Genomic DNA, 16,356 nt, shown 5'->3' on the forward strand with positions numbered 1-16,356 from the left:
GCTGCGCTGCTCGTTTTTATTCGCGAGCATCCGTCGATAATTCTCTGGAATTGCCGAGAGAAAGACAGAACGCGAGAGACAGAAAGAGAAAGAGAGAAAGAGAGAACGCGGTTCCCCCGGTGACCGGTGCCGGCGCAGCGTTTACGACGCGACTCCCGGTATTTATACCGAGCCGGAATCTAGTTTCGTCCGGAGTCGTCGGTCTCCCCGCGAGAGGAACCTCGGGTAAACACGGGACCCGCCTCCGGTTCCCGGCCGAGCGAAATTCCCTATTAACCGCGGACGATTCCCGCGACGGACAATTCCCGTGGAACGGGAGCCCGCCGCCGCTCCCCGCGGCCGGCATTCGAACTCCGCGCAATCTAATCTCGAGCCCTCGAGTCATCCTTCTCTCGAAACCCGGGGAAATAAAATGTCCGCCGCCAACCTAGATTCCCTGCAAACGAGGAATGCTGCGCGCTGATGGGAACGCCGATCGGATCACGCGTTTCTTCGGTGTACGGAACACCTGTACGGGGTTCGATGAACGTGTCGCCGGAATTGGGGTAACGCTGATTTTGATTGATCGAGAGTTTTGATTGTTGGAAGTATAGGTTGACTTTTTGGAGATGTAGGGACTTGGAGAGTTTGCGATTGGTTTTTAATTTAGTTTGAGTGCTGAATTCGATTCTTGAGTGATGAAATTGTGCTTTTGATCATTGAATGGGGTGCTTTGGAGCGGATGGGTTACCCTTAGTGGATCGATGTTTTAGGTTTGTTTATTGGAGAGGGTTGTGTGGTATGGGTAATTAGTTTAGAAGTGAGCTAGTGGAATATTGAACGTGTTGAACCTTTGCACTCGACAATATTTTTCGTTACAAATATTTCGCAACTAACGCGATTGCTTATCTTATAGAAATTAAGGGACAACTATTTTATTTCGATATTTCATGCGTTGGTACGTTGCACACGGTTTAATATTGAACTGAAAATTTTATAAGTTTGCTGCGTCGAATCAGGTGACTGAAAGGGTCTCGAGTGCAAAGGGTTAATTGTAGGTGTTACAAGAATGACTGTGAGAATAATAAAATGACTTTTGCTGGTATGCGCTTATGGAATTTTGGAGCTTCATTGTTTGTATTTGTAAGAGTGAAAGAGAATTTCAGTAGGTTTTGGAGAAGAATAATCTTGATTTTAATGAGAAGTAGAGAATGAATTTCAGATTCTGCGATTCTTGGAGGAAGTGTTCGTTGCGACACGATATTGAAAGGCAAACATGTGAAATGTTCGTAAGTGTAGAATACTTTCCGTTCTTGGGAGACTAATGGGTTTGTTACACGAGAGTCACCTCTACCTTTTCTCCCGTGCGGTAACGTTCCTCAATTCGAATTGATTCCGATAGTGAGAGCCTGGTGTCCGAGACGTTCGGTATACATATACCGCGATGAATGATTTAACTAGTTTATTTATAGCCGGCGAGATGCAGTAAGATCGTAGATATACGGGACGCGATCGTGACGATGCAAGTGAATATAGAGTAGATGGCTAAGATATGCGACGATTCGAGTAAAATCGAACGCCTCGTCTGCGGGAAATCGACCGGTTGCCAAAGTTCACGGCAGTCGATGCGAAAACTCAATCGGCCGCGGATTAGCATTCGGTAACACGCGATCGGAGCGTATATTCGAATGCGACTCGCGTTTATCGTGCGCGCTCCGATAGTTTGCGTCGGGCGCGTACGTGCGTGCCGCTTTGGGAGCAGTTCAAACATCGAGCATGTTGGAATGGAGCATTAGAATCAATCTTTGCCGAGCGACTCGAAAAATTCACGCTGGAACCGTGTTCGCAATCTAAACAAGTATCCCCTATATCTACCTCGAAACTTGAGCCCGCTCGATCTTCTCTCCGATCGATCGCCAACGACTAATTCCGAGTCGATCTCCGCGAGTTCCCAAACTTGTGCGACGGTTCCAGCGTGATCGTCGAGCAGCCGGCAGCCCGAGAACCCAGAGGAAGTAGTCCCCGATAGATCCAAGGCGTGCAAAACTCACCGAGCGTTCAAGATCTCGCTCTCAGCCGAGCGGTCGCTGCGGTATCCGAAAATAATCCTGCGTAAAGGTAGCGGCTAGCGGGCCCGCGCGCACCAGAACCACCGGTAATACCGTGAATACGACCCGCCGTTGGCGACGCGGAGCTCTCGCGGAAAAACACTCTCATTCTTTTCGCGGTCGATTCGCGCGACGATCGCACCGCGGCCGTGGGCAGGCAGGCGGGCAGACACGGGGCAGGCAGGCGAGCAGGCAAGCAGGCAGGGCACGGGCCGACGAGCACCGATACGACCCGGCGCGGTGCGATCCCGTTCCGTCGAACCCGCACGAGAGGAGCGGCTAATCCAGAAGCGCGCGCTCCGCTCGTGGTACGCGAACACAGCGGGACGAGTGACTCACTGCTTACCCGAACAGGATAAAGGCACGAGGGTATTGCACACTTCCCTGCACCGATAATGCACCTCTCTTCTCCGGCCGACCTCTATTCACCCGGGGTTCGACGCAGCCCGAACGGAGCGGACCGAAATTCACCCGGCGGAGCCGGGTAACGGAGCGCGATCAGGAAACGAACGGGGACTAATCGGGAGGATCGATCGCGTTAACGGCGTGTCAAGGGAGCCGTCTCCGCGACGCGGGGAGCGGGGATCGTCGCGCGCGAGTCTCCTTGACGCAACATTCTTTGTTTACCCGCGGAACCGGGTAAGGCGCGTAGAGCGGGTACACTGCTAACACGCGGCACACTGGGAAACCACACGCCGGAAGAGCGGGACGAACACACACTGGGTGCGACGGCGATCAATCGGTCGGACACGAGCCGCGGGGATTCCCGCTGGAGATTTTCGACGGTCCCCGAGGGGTTCGCTGCTACTCCGATTTGTTTACATCGCGCGCTGACCAGAGGTCGCGGGCACACCGCGGGGACAACGACGACTGCGAGAGCCGACGTCGACGGAGACGTTCCGCGGGAGATGGCACACGGAGGGAGGGAGAAACAGAGAGAGAGATAGAGAGAGAGAGAGAGAGAGAGAGAGAGTGAGATAGAGGGGAAGAGAGACAGAGAGGGCGACGCACAGGCGGATTCCAGCGAGAAAACGGGCGACGACGTAGCGCCGAGTGTGCACGAGACGATCGTCGACGAGAAACTGGCACCTTCCGGTCGAGACGAGGAGAGGGAGACCGGGTTCGAGCGAGACGGACGCCGCGACGAGAGATACACGCGCGCATACACACGCAAGGGGACGGGACGGAGCGGCGCGCGCGTGACGAAGAGACCAGGCCGGGCGAGGCGAGACGCGGAGGGATGCTTCTCGATGTGTGCGTGCGTGCATGTGCATGTACCCGCCGCCACTGCTGCTGCTGCTGCTGCTGCTGCTGCCGCTGGTCTCTACTTGTACCCGTCGTGTGTACGTGTTTTCCGCGCGCGCCAGTACACGAGAAGCGAGAGAGGACGAGGAAGAGCGAGCGAGGAGGAAGGGAAATCGCGACACTAGCGACCGCGGGCCGACTCGCTCTCGCTTCTGCTCCGACCCGCTCTTTTACCCGCAAAAGCTAGCCGCTGCGCTCCGTGCCGATGTAAGGGGAAAAAACTGTGTACACATGTGTACGCGAAATACGCACCGATACCCGAGCGAGGCGTGCATCTTTCACCCCCTTGCCATGTAGGCTACCCGTCCCTGTCGCTCGTTTCGCCTGTCTTCCTTTCGCTCGATGGCTCCGTCTCTCTTCCCTTCGCCGGTTCGAGAGTCTCTGTCTTTCGCCTGATGGCTCCGTCTCTGTCCCCCTTTGGCAGGTTTCTTCTCACTCCGCCTTGGATCCGCGTGCGTGTGCACGGGTAGGATGGCTTGCTTGTGTATGAGCTTGGCTCCGTGTGCGAGCTCGTCGGAGCGAGGGAAACGGAGGCTCGCTCGAGGGGGTGAGAGAGAGAGGGAGAGATTTAGAGGGCAGGGTTGAGCAGGAGGGCGGGGCGAGGGGAGCGCGCGCGGCACGAGAGAAGGAAGGAGCGGAGGAGTGAGACAGAGGAGTGGGAGATTATCAAAATGGCCGCGCGCGCAACCTACTCTCCACCCCCTACTCCGCCGCCTATTCCTACGATACTATTCCTCCTCCTCCGCCGCCGACCTCCTCCATCCTCATCCTCATCCTCCTCCTCTTCCTCCTCGTCGCTCCTCGGTCGACCGACACGCCGCCTCGCGCGGAAACCGCCAGGCGCATTGCCGCGCGCGCGGCATCATAATAGCAATGGACTACCGTGACGCGGGCTACGCGGACCACTCGACGGTTCCTTTTGACGGCAGCAAGCTTTTCGCGGCTGGTGGGGACGATAGTTGTTGAACTTGTTCGTGGGAGGTTAGAGGTTGCTTGTCGGTTCGATGCGTTCGGGGTCGATGAGTCGGAAGATCGGGGATTCCGGCTGGAGTTCGCTGCTGCGGCTTTTTGTCGAGTTTCTTGTTGTAGGTCGCTGCTCGGATTTCATCCCGTGGAACTACCCCTTTGCGGGATTGTTCGGTATCCGTGGCTTTTGGAATAATTAGGTGGGAGGAGTATGTGATAACTGCGCGAGTAGAGCTACCCCTAATAGACAGTCGTGATGCAGGGGGGTCCTAAGCAGTTGGGAAGAACTGTAGTTCATTGCGTACTCCAGTTTGATCTGAGTTAGCTATTAAATGACGAACTGGAAGATTGAATAAATGCCTCATACGTTGCACCCCTGTCTGAGAAAAGTTTCAGAAAAATTAACCCTCTATAGGCTCGCGTGACTGAAGTATATATGTATCAGCATCTCGCTGATTTATTGCATTTTGCATAGCAGAGTGACAAATTACTATAAATAACCATCGCCTTTTTAGGTACACCTCAGCAAATCAATCAATTAACTTGAACATTGAATTTCAAAATTACAAGGTAAACTCATTAAAACTACTGAATACATTGTTAATCTATATTCACAGGTCAATACTTGCTCATTGCTCCATAGCCACGAAAAAGAATTCAGCCCGCACAGGGTTAATACAATCGCCGTCACTGGCATTCCGGGAAAAATAAACGCTGTCGCGAGCAGCATTACATTAAAATAATACCCGTTATTACCCGCCGATACAACCGGCCGTTATTCATTAAAACTCGCCCCTCGATTTCGCAGCGTCCTCCGCCAACGGCGTGCCGACGCGCTCCGCTCAACGGATTTCCCCGTACGCGTTTTTTGCCCGCGGAGCGCGCCGCACGCGCGCGTCCCCGTAAACGAACAAATAAACAAACAAATAAACGTTTTAAAGTTACGTTTAATCGGGACGACGTCCCGCATACACGCCGGGCGCATATTGCGTTTAAATTGCTTTGACGTTCGGAACGCGCGCACTCCCGCGTTTAACTAATTTCCAGACAAAGGCCCGGTTACATCGGTTTCCGGGCGGGGAGCGAGCGAGAGGGAGCGAGAGAGAGGGAGAGAGGGAGGGTAGCTCGGTTGGCCAGTTTTCGGCAGAAAATTGGCATATTAATTTCCGATATGTTCCGCGACACAAAAGCCGCCGCGTGCGGGAAGCCCCGGGAGCATACTTTTATGGGGATTTTCGTCGATCGTGGCTTGAACCGGCCCTTCTAAAACATCCCCCGCCCCTAGCCGCCGGCTCTCGATCCTTCTCCCGCGAGGACACGCGCCGCCACGGTTTAAAATAATATTCCCGGACCAGGGGATTACCAGTTTAATTTAATCCGCCGCGATGACCGCTCCTTCCACAATGTAAACGGCCCGATAATCGCGGGGTAATTAACGAAAGAAGCTCCTGGGGTGTTTGGATTATCGCCAGAGATCAGCGGACACGTTACGGGTCCTCGTCGCTTTAACCCTTTGCAGCTGATCCGGCGCAGACGGAATTACAAGATTTGATGTACAATGTGGAATTTTGGTGTAGTGTAATTACTTATTGCTGAAGCGTTGATTATCACTTTGCCACGGTGGCCACCGGTGACCGGAGCTTTCAAATTACAAGAAAACTATGACTTGGAAGGTAATTGATTTCGAATACAAGTTTTCCGTAAATAACTAGATAATAGAATAATAATAATAATAATAGATATAAGAATTTTCATATCAAAGAATAATCCTTGCTTTGTACGTTCGCTATAGAGGATAAGAGACACACACTGATGTTTTTCGTGGCAGTCAACGTGGTAATAATAATAATGTCCAGACATTAACACTAGAACTACCGAGCATTTAATACGATTAATATACAATTCCTATAAAGATTGTAACAATAGATTATTTTCAATTTCTTCAGGCATTCGTTATAGTACTCAAATGAAACTATGTTCAAAATCATTTCGAATATTCAATGCTTCGAAAATATCAATAATTGCTAAAGTCCTAGTTAAGATGAGTCATCCCTTGATTCGTATATTTCCTAACAGTTCAAAATGTAAGCAATGTTTCGTTAAGATATTAATGTATGAAATCTTTCGTGTTCCAAGAGTTAATAATTTCTAGTAGCTACCGTTTTCAAGTGTTTGGTACGTCGTTAGATAATGTAGGACACGTGGAAAACGATCAAACGTGACACTGAGTGCCAGCTCTTTCAGTTCCTGAAACTTCAACTGGGAAGAAGTTGAATCTCAAAGGCGCCGATTATGGGACGGTGATGACGGTAGCGCAGTTAGCGTCAAGAGTCAAGGGCCGACGGTTTTGTGCAGCTTTGGAGGACCAGGAAAATGAAACCCTGGGTTCGCTGCAGGGGGCGGACGCCCTAGGTAGTCCTGCAGCGTATAATAAGGAACGTTGCCTCGGAATTTTCGAAATTATCATTTTCTGAGTACTTCACACTGCTTCGAATTTGTCACGGTGTTCTTTGCAGAAACTTCCAGTGATTCTACGATCCCTTCGATCTTTACTATGTACAGCCTGAGCAATGTTCGCTTAACACTAGGTTTACGGAGCGCGTCAATTTGACGCACATTGAATTTTGTAAACATTTGGTAAATGTTTCGGTCGGCTTTAATTGATCCGATTACACGAATATATATACTGATTGTCTATTTTTAAATTTATAATTTTCAAAATTTAAATAGGCGAATGTCAACTGTTCTAGGAACAATCTAGAAACAAACCTAGCGTTAAAATTGAAATGAAACGAGACGATGACAGCGAAGATGACGAAATCGATGCTTCGTCGCAAGCCAACCAGCAATGTCCACAGATATTTGAAATGGTCACAGTCAATGGAATACTCTCCCCCGTTAAAATGAATTTCATCGAGAAAGATACAGGACGAACGTTGGTTCTATGCTCTAAGAATAAAAGTGTGGCCCCGTGACGAAACAAACGTCACAGCCTGCAAACGCATCGACGACTGGCATCTGTCGGCTAAGAATAACCACTTAATCGCAACATCTGTTGATACACGCAGGTACGAGTGATTAATCACGCGACTTTCCGCTGCGTTCCACCGTCTAGCGCCTTCTTTCTTCTAGCTGTGGCGCGTAAACCTTGCAGTCGTATATATTAACCTGTCTACTTAATAAGTTAACTCGTTATGTACTAATACAAGAGAGTACTGAACTGATATAGCCTCGTTTCTCAGTTCCTATACCACTGTGTAGAAGCTAAACGTGTCATGGATTTTACTAGAAAATCCTAGCAACAAAGAACTAATAAATATTTCATTCGAAAATCAGAAATAGTATTCAATAGAAACTTAGAAATATTTTTGATAGAACTTTCGAAGTCAAAGAGTCAACCTTTTGCAGTCGAGAAGTGATTCTCAATCACCACTTGATGCAAGGTATGAAAATTATAAAGTTATTAATATTATAAAGTTAGAAACAGTGAGATAGCTTTGTTCTCATTAGTTATTTCCAAAGAATATCGTCTGTTCCATTGGAAACGTTGAATATTCCTAGATATTCAAAGACTTTCGAGTGCAAAGGATTAACCTCCTCTCAGTCGCCACTCGAATTGGCACAGAACAATCATCGAGTATAATATTTAATGTCAACTTTCGTGTGATGTTCACTGATATGTGAAATATTAAAATAAAACAGCCTCTTCAATTTATATATGACTTTTCGTGAAGCCAGTTTCAAGAAATGTTAATGTAACATTTTCGATACGTATAACACAAATCCAAAGTAAAATTTACAAAATCAAATTCCTTACTCCCTTCCATAAGCTAGAAATTTTGGTTCAATCGATGCTTAAAAATGTATCAATATAATCACCGACGCCGCGTTTTTAGTAGCTGAAATTCAGCCGGCGTTCAATGCGTTAATCACATTCGGTAGAAAACTCGAGTGCAAAGGTAGAGTGCAAGATAATTTTCGGTAGAAAACTCTCGGAGTGCAAAGGATTAACGCACGTCTGCCGCGTTCTATCCGATCGAAACCAGTGTCATAAGGCCCAACAAAGGCAACCCTAGCTGGCCCGCGATTCGTCTGGTTCCCGGCGATCGGACGAACCGGATAATCCAGTGACCGGTCGGCGGGGCTGACCTACGACACGTGCGACTCCGTTGTTCTTCCCAGAGAGACCGGACTGCGCCCCGATCGCCGCAGAATCGAAGAAAAAGGACCAGCGCGTACCGTTTGTTTGTCTTTTCCCAACCCACCGACCGGCGGACTCCTCCCGGCTACTCCTCCGATCGGTCGGACTCGAGTTCCCGGATTTATTTACCCTCCAGCGACGGTTACACTGTTATTCGACCAGGTTCCTATCGATCAGACCGGCCGCTTATTTGTATTATTGGTTGTTTATGGCTGCGGAGGAGCAAACCGATCGACTTTTCCGAGATACCGAAGACGCCCGCTGCTCCGGCGTCGCTTATCGAGAAACAGATACCGGCCTGTTGATCGTGCTACCATTAAACAGATAATAGGCTGCCGGCGTAGCGTACGGGCTACCTAAAGAGGAAACGTGCGAACGATATCGATTTGGCTTAATCGCGTTTATCGAGTACTTGAATATTTACCGGGAAACAATGATTTATTGCTATTTAGCCGATAGTGACCGAAATAAAATAGACATAGAAGCTCATATTCTTGAGAATGTAATTAGGAACAGCGTTTTAAACCTTTGTAAGCCCATGTAACTTTGAAGTCACATATCAGTGTACTGGATTCTTGTTGATTTATCTCATTTTGCACTCGAAGTCGTTGTTTAACACTAAAACTACCGGAGTGGTCAAATGACCCACGCCTGATGCATTCTCTTTGCAATTATTAGAAAGACAAATGTTTCTTTGAGAAATTATTGAAGAAATTCACTTAGCACTATGAAAATTGAATTGTAAATCAATGAAAGTCTGAACAGACTCTTGGAGTTCATATAGCGAAATTTTCAAAAGTCAATTTAAGCTTTTAAGAAAACTGCATCAATCAAAGTCTCAATAGCATTCTTGGAGTTCGATTTAATAGCTCGGTAGTTTGTGTTAATATTTTATACACTCCATCGTGTGCGTCAACGGAATTCCCAGTTTCCCATAAACGCATAAAACCTCGCCGTTATAACAATTTGAACGTACCATCGATCCGATGCTCGGGACACGTTCAGTTTATCAGAGACTTTTTCGAGACTCTCCCACGTTCGAGAATGTAATTAAAGTTCTTTGTTCGCGTACTGTCCTCCAGATACGCTTCGCCGTTTGTTGCGCGAACAATGAACTTGGCTTAAGGCAAAGAGGAGAGTGAAAACGCAAGAATTCATTTCGTTTTCCGGGGGGCTCGTAAAAGCGTTATTACGATCTGAAAATAAAAGGAGAACGCCGGGCCGCCACCTTCGGCGGGCCGGCGTCCCTCCCCCCTTCCCCGAGTCCAGAAGTTTATCAAATAAATTGCGAACAAAGCGGGAACCCGCGAGAATCCCGGAAGTCCCCGGCGCGTGTATCAAACGGAGGAAAACAATAATAGCGCGAGGTTTTTATACGGCTTGCGGGGGCAACGCTGGAACGCCGGACACGCCGTGAAATTCGAGTAAACGCGATGACGACGGGACTTTGTCGCGGATGTCAGCAGAATCGCGGACCGTTGGAAAGCTTGCGGCGCGGCTGGCTCTTCGCGGAGATCAGACAGCGTGGAAAATAAATTTTGGAATTTCTGCGTTTACCGTATTCGCCGGACGTTCGGAAGTTACGTAAACGACTCTGGAAATAAAATGCACACCACTCGTGGACTCATTGTTTCTTCAGCTTTTAACTTTGAAAATAACAAAGGTCGATTAAAAATCCCAATGCAGGAAGGATATACGATGTTTAACATTAGGTTTACGGGCATTTATTGTACAGTTTAATCATCTTCAGTTTAAACTACTGATAGTTTATTACAAATATGATTGAATAGATTCTCCAGCTGTTGTATACTTCCTATTCTAACATTCCATATTTACGGACTGAACGAAGTAAACAATCAACCTTGAAATTAATTATCCTCGAACAATATGGCTTAGTCTACCATCTTTCGTTTTTGCCTCATCGAAGATAAAACCGATAAACGACTAAATAAAGTAGCTGAACAAATATAAAATTGTGCGACTAAATACCGTTTCCCTGTTTCTCTATTACTATCCATTCTCTAAAAAAGCTTCATAAAATCCCCATAATATGAACAAAACCATACGTTAACTCCACACCTTTCACCTTTTATCCGAAGCATCTGCATCCCTCATACTTTCCACGGTATTTTCTCCAGAAAACCGCCGCTGCGCGATATTTTCGACTCGGCGCACCGCGGGAACCGGACACGCGAGATACCACGATGGAACTGATAATGCGTGCGCGCCGGTGGAACGGCGTTCCAACGGGAACACGCGAAGCACCGGGAACAGAGAGGAGAATGTTCGACGGAACGGTGTGTCCCGGTTAACGAGCAAGAACAGCCGAAGTGTGCATCCTCGAACGGCGAAGACAGGGAAAAAACGCGGAGAGAAGGAAAAGACAAAAGGAGAGGAAGAAAAGAAATCACTTTCCCTCTCGACGCCACTTTCACCCCGGGACCGCCGGTGAAACACGTTCCGCTGATCCTTAAGCGGCGCTCGAACGATCCTCCCCGTTTTCTTTTCCAACCCGTCGATCTCTCGGGGGAGAGTTTCGGGATAATAATAGTCGTCGAAACCTAGATGTTAGTCAGAGTACTATTTTTACCGGCGACTCGGCGAGCCGAGAGGCCACTCCGTTTCCTTCCGAGCGCGGGCTCGGCGATTTCTTCGGCGTCGCGCGCGGATCGACCTTGAATTTAACCCGATTAATCCGGTCGACGCTCGGCTGATAATGGAATTGGAATAATTTATGCTGGGGACTGCAAAGATACTCTTACTGTTCGAGTTCTGTTTGAATCCGGTTTCACTGGTTTTATTCCGTTTCCAGGGTGTGAATGAAATACTCTTCATAATCTTGCAATGAATTTGTAGTTAAAATATCCTAATTCAAGTCTATTGCTGCTTTAACCCCTTGGTGGACTATTTACTTTCGTTGGTAAGCTCGTGTAATATTTTACTATCGACAAGTAAGAAATACAAAATTTTCCATTCTACTTCAGGAAATTTCATTTGAAGATAATGCATTGATAATAGCAAAATAGTTGTTTGCTTTGATCCGTGGTAATGGACAATATTGATTATTGTTAAATTAGTTTAGAAATCTTCATCACGAGTTTCTACGATAACTACAGAACGGATCAAAATTCCATTCTACTTCTTTTCGCGATTATTAGAGAAATAGCAGATTCTCTGCGAGTTGTCAAAGACATTGATTTAACAATATACAAATTGAATCACGAATCAATTAAAATCTCAATAGATGCACTCTCGAAGTTATACAAGATTCAAAGAATCAATTTCAGTACTCGATAGTTCTGATGTTAAGAATGATTATATCCGATGCTAACAGATCGTTCAACAAACGAAGCCTCAAACATCGAAAGTGTCCAACATCCTCCAATCCCTCAGCAAAACCTCCAAGATCTCACACTCCCTCACCATCCCGACCATTCCAAATCCTCCACGACCCTCGCAAAGCGTCGGAACACTCGAGCGAACATAATCCCAACCACAGCACCCTCCCACCACCAGAAAAGACTGCAACTCCGAAATCTCGGATGCTCGTTCGCAAAAACTCGATATCGCGAAACTTAGCGAGCAAACCTCCGCAGAAAAGTACTCGGCGCGTTGGCCAGTAACAGACCGAGATAACAGCCGAGGCGGTGCAATTACGGCAAGTTCATCAATTAGCTCGCGCGAGAAGAATCCGTTGTCGAGGGCATTCCCGCGGCTTCGAACGCGGTGTCTCGGTTGCGTACCATTGGCCCAGATAAGAGAACCAACGGCGGCGTCCCCGAGGTATCCCGAAAGTCTCCGCGCGAGCACAAAGGGGAAACGGCGGTCGTCTTCTCTCGCGACGCGGAAAAACACCTTCGCGCCTGTCTTCGCGCGGAGAGCCGAAGATTTCGCGGTTTATAAAATACTCGCTGAAGAGAGAAGAGAAAGAGAGAGAGAGAGAGAGAGGAGAGAGATTCGCGACGGTACGAAAACGTTCAAAGCTGGGGGTCCGCTTTGATGGAATTCAGGGAACGGTGTTCACGGTTCAAAGGAAAACCGTGCGCCAGCCTCGGATAATAACGAACCTGAATGAAGATAGCCCGTGAGAACCGGAGGTGGCATACGGCAAAGGGAGCCATCACCGACGCCGCAGTCGCTGCCACCGCACCACCACCACCACCACCGGGCGTCGCTTTTTTTCTCGCGTCAGCCCATTTCCTGTCTGTTGCCGTCCTTCCTTTCGACCGAGGATATGGAATCTCTCTCGATGACCTACTCCGCGAGCTGCGCCGCGGCTGGTTCCTCTGCCTCTCCCACTTTCGTGAATCGAATCTACTGGGTGAGCCTCTCGCCGGGGGCTTCGGGGAACGATCCGCTCGACCGGCGTGTCGGAAACAGTAACATTCGAGTCGCCGCGGTATAACGGAGTGATGGTGTTTCTGGTGTAACGCTCGAGAATTTACTCCTTAACGCACAGTTTTTTTGAAAAACCGGCCAAAAAAGATTAACCTTGATATACTGCGCTTTTGTTCCATGGAGAAAGGCTGTATTTTATTCTTGAATAAGTGTTGTAGCTTACGATCCCATGTAAATTAGAAATATCGATGAAACGATTTTTTCTTTGCTTTCACATTATTTTCACAGTTTGGCCTGTATAGCGCGCTCGGATTAACTCGAGCGTGCAAGTTAACACGTTGAATGCCATGGGGGTCACCGGTGACCCCCGAATAAATCGAATTACTATAGTTCATTCAATTAAACGATGATTAGCAGAAAACATGGAAACTGAAAATTGAGATTCGTTGAAACATTCAATATTATAACTGGTGCAATATCGGAGCCTACAGAGTTCAACGGGTTAAGAGACAAAGTAATTTACTTTGATATTTCACATAATCATACATTATACAAAGTTTAGTATTAAACATTTATAATATTACTATATCAAACCAAGTGGTAACTGAGTCAACTCCCGAGTGCAAAGGGTCAAACAAGCTTGATATAGTTATAATATCAAAATTAGAAATCTCGACGCTTTTTGGCAACCTTGAAACGTGTAGATATTAAGGAATTTTCGAAAATCGGAAATATTTCGGAAGCTTCATCGATATCAAGGAACATTCCGGTCCTAATCCGAGTCAGTATTTCCAAGTACCGGCGCTACTTTAATTGCGGCTCGGAGTCGAGTAAGTCGGCTTTCCTTTAGAATCTCTAGCGGATCTCTAGAGGATCACCTTGTAGAACGGGGCAACGTAAGTGAGACGAGCGGAAGAGGTCCCCTCCCTCGCTCGCGTGCGAAGCTGATATCGCGGCAACGAGAGCCGATGGAATTCCGTGCCGCGGAACAAAACAGCCGGATGAACCGGACGGCCGAACGGTTTGTTCCGGGATGAATCCCGTTGCGCCGGACCGCAAGATAGGCGACTCTCGGCTTTTCGACTGGCTTCCCCGGGAGGAATGGAGAATCTAGAGATTGCCTCGCTGGATTGGACGATGAACTTTTGCGTGGATTCTTCCTTTCCAGGAGCTGATTGGATTCCGAAGGACGGGTGAAGATGATTTTGGGACACCGCTGAATGCTTCGAACCGCGGCTAAGAGGTCTGAGGATTGATCGAGAATAAAGGTTAATTACGGAGATTAATTATAGATGTGGACTGATGTTTAGGAGATTAAAGTATCAAATACCTTGAATGCTAATGGAAGTAAATTGTTTGATATTTGGTTTGATGTTTCTTTGAGCATGAATGCTCTGGAACCATAACGTAACCATAGCCTTTTGAAAAGTGGCAAAGACTGAAGCTACTTGTAGAATAGTGAAATACTCTAGGAAGCTAAATGAAAACCCTCGAGAGATGATTACATGAAGATTGAAACGTCATAATGTATCAGAAGTGAATCAGTTATCTGAATTAGAACAACGAAGCTTTGTTTCTCTATTAACCCTTTGCACTCGAGAGGTGACTCTCACCACTTGATTTCATACAGTGAAACTATAAAATTTGATACTTAATATTATACCACGTATAATGCCTCAATTTGAGAAATAAAATAGCTTTGTTCCTCGATGTACGTGATTTCTCTTCGAGTTAATTTCACAAAATACCGTCTTTATCTCATCATCAAATATTAAAATACTTCTAGTGAAAACTTGCCGAGTGCAAAGGGTTAACTTTGCGGACGAAACCTTCAGCAGATTAAGCTGAATGATACACCAATTGCTTCACTAACAAGAACAGAAGGAAACTACATGCAGATCTCTAGCTGTTCGACTAATTCAATCATTCGTTCGCGACATGGTTTTCCAAATACAATTTCATCTCGCTAGAATGCCGCCATTCGTCCGCAAAGGGTTAAAATTGAATCTAACCGATCGGATAGATCCCCGGCGAAGAAACCTTATTCCAAGACAGCAAGGGAAACGAATGCGCGGCGATTCCAAATCGACAGGTTTTCCTTCGGATTCTACAATTTTCGTGCGACGCGAGAGGCGCGGAAGCGTCGGTGTTTCGCGAGAGGCGCGCCTCCCATCCGCGAAAAGCTGTAAATCTCGAAAACGGTTAGTCAGATACGGTTCCTTTCTGCAGCTGCTCCGATTACGTCGCGAAGTTCGCTTGAACGCGATAAGCGGCCGGAATTTCGCTGACGCGCTTTGTCATCCTCGTCGACGTCGACTTCTGTATCTTCGCCCCGGCGAAGTAGCGTCGTGCTCGACGCGGCGCGGAAAGAGCGAGACGGCGAGAGAGGGTTGAACGTGAGCCGAGAGGAAAATTGCGAGCACAGAGAGAGCCCCTGTATCACCGGGGAGATGAGGAAGCACGCGTTTGTCACCGGCGAAACCGCGTAACCCGACCGGTAAGCGGATCGTTTATCGACTACGATGAATCGGCGATTCGCCCGCGAGCAACTACTTACCAGCGATCGCCCGGTAGACAGTGATCGAGAGTATCGGCGCGACCCTTTCGAAGTTGCTAAGAATTTTTCGATTGCCCCCGGGACGCTATGGGAAAGTTAGATTGAATTTTCGGAGATGGGCTTAGCTTCTTGACTCGGTCGATCCGTGGACTATTGATTCGCTAGATTTCGTAGATTGCGTAGATTTGATAGAGTTTATGTAATATAATCGATACATTTTCTTATGTTGAAGCTACCATCGTGAAATTGAAGGAACGCTCTTTGAAATTTGATTTCTGACTTCGTTAAAACAGTTCAAGCCTTTCGCTCAAGTAGAAGAGAATTTTTCCAGACATCTTTCAAGATCATTGCGAGATCAAATGAATGATAAATGTGATCTATGCGTATTGATATTTTCTAACTTTATTTTACTTTATTCTTTCAATGTTCGTGTTAACCCTTTGCCTCTCAGTCACTCGATTGATGTATCAAAATTGTAAAATTTCATATTTAACATTAAGTCTCGAGTAATCCGTCGATACGTAAAGCGTGGAAATAAAATACCATTGTTCCCCTTATTTTGCGAATAGATCCCTCGTTAAGTTGAAAAAAATGTCATCTATATAAAAATAAATTGAATATATCTAGTGACAAATATTTGTAGTGCAAAGGGTTAAGATTCGCCATATTTACGATAATTGATTAGTTGAAAAAAATGTCATCTGTATCTCATAAAAATAAATTGAATATATCTAGTGACAAATATTTGTAGTGCAAAGGGTTAAGATTCGCCATATTTACGATAGAGCGTACGATAATAGGTTCGCTCTAATATTTAACGGCATCGTGTGTACGATAAACTATCCCGTTCCCCGTTTCCAGTAGCTTAACCGGCTACAGCGTATCACCGCTCGATAGCAAGT

The 16,356-nt window shown here is 47.1% G+C and overlaps 1 protein-coding gene across 7 annotated transcripts in view; it reads right to left on the reverse strand.

The window, feature by feature from the left end:
* The window catches only part of lilli (AF4/FMR2 family member lilliputian), a 370,515-nt gene that overhangs the window by 240,176 nt on the left and 113,983 nt on the right, over window positions 1-16,356 (reverse strand). Inside the window, exon 1 of one of the 7 annotated variants that reach the window (XM_076368252.1) lies at window positions 3,645-3,682. The exons of 4 other annotated variants lie outside the window; for them this stretch is intronic. In XM_076368252.1, the coding sequence (XP_076224367.1) occupies window positions 3,645-3,667 (23 nt within the window). In that variant the 5' untranslated portion in view covers window positions 3,668-3,682. Of the gene's footprint in view, window positions 1-2,030; window positions 3,202-3,644; window positions 3,683-16,356 lie in introns of those variants that run through there. 2 more of the 7 variants (XM_076368254.1, XM_076368256.1) reach the window with 2 other exon arrangements.

The sequence above is a fragment of the Nomia melanderi genome, chromosome 6 (assembly GCF_051020985.1).
Source record: "Nomia melanderi isolate GNS246 chromosome 6, iyNomMela1, whole genome shotgun sequence".
In the NCBI taxonomy this organism is placed as follows: domain Eukaryota; kingdom Metazoa; phylum Arthropoda; class Insecta; order Hymenoptera; family Halictidae; genus Nomia; species Nomia melanderi.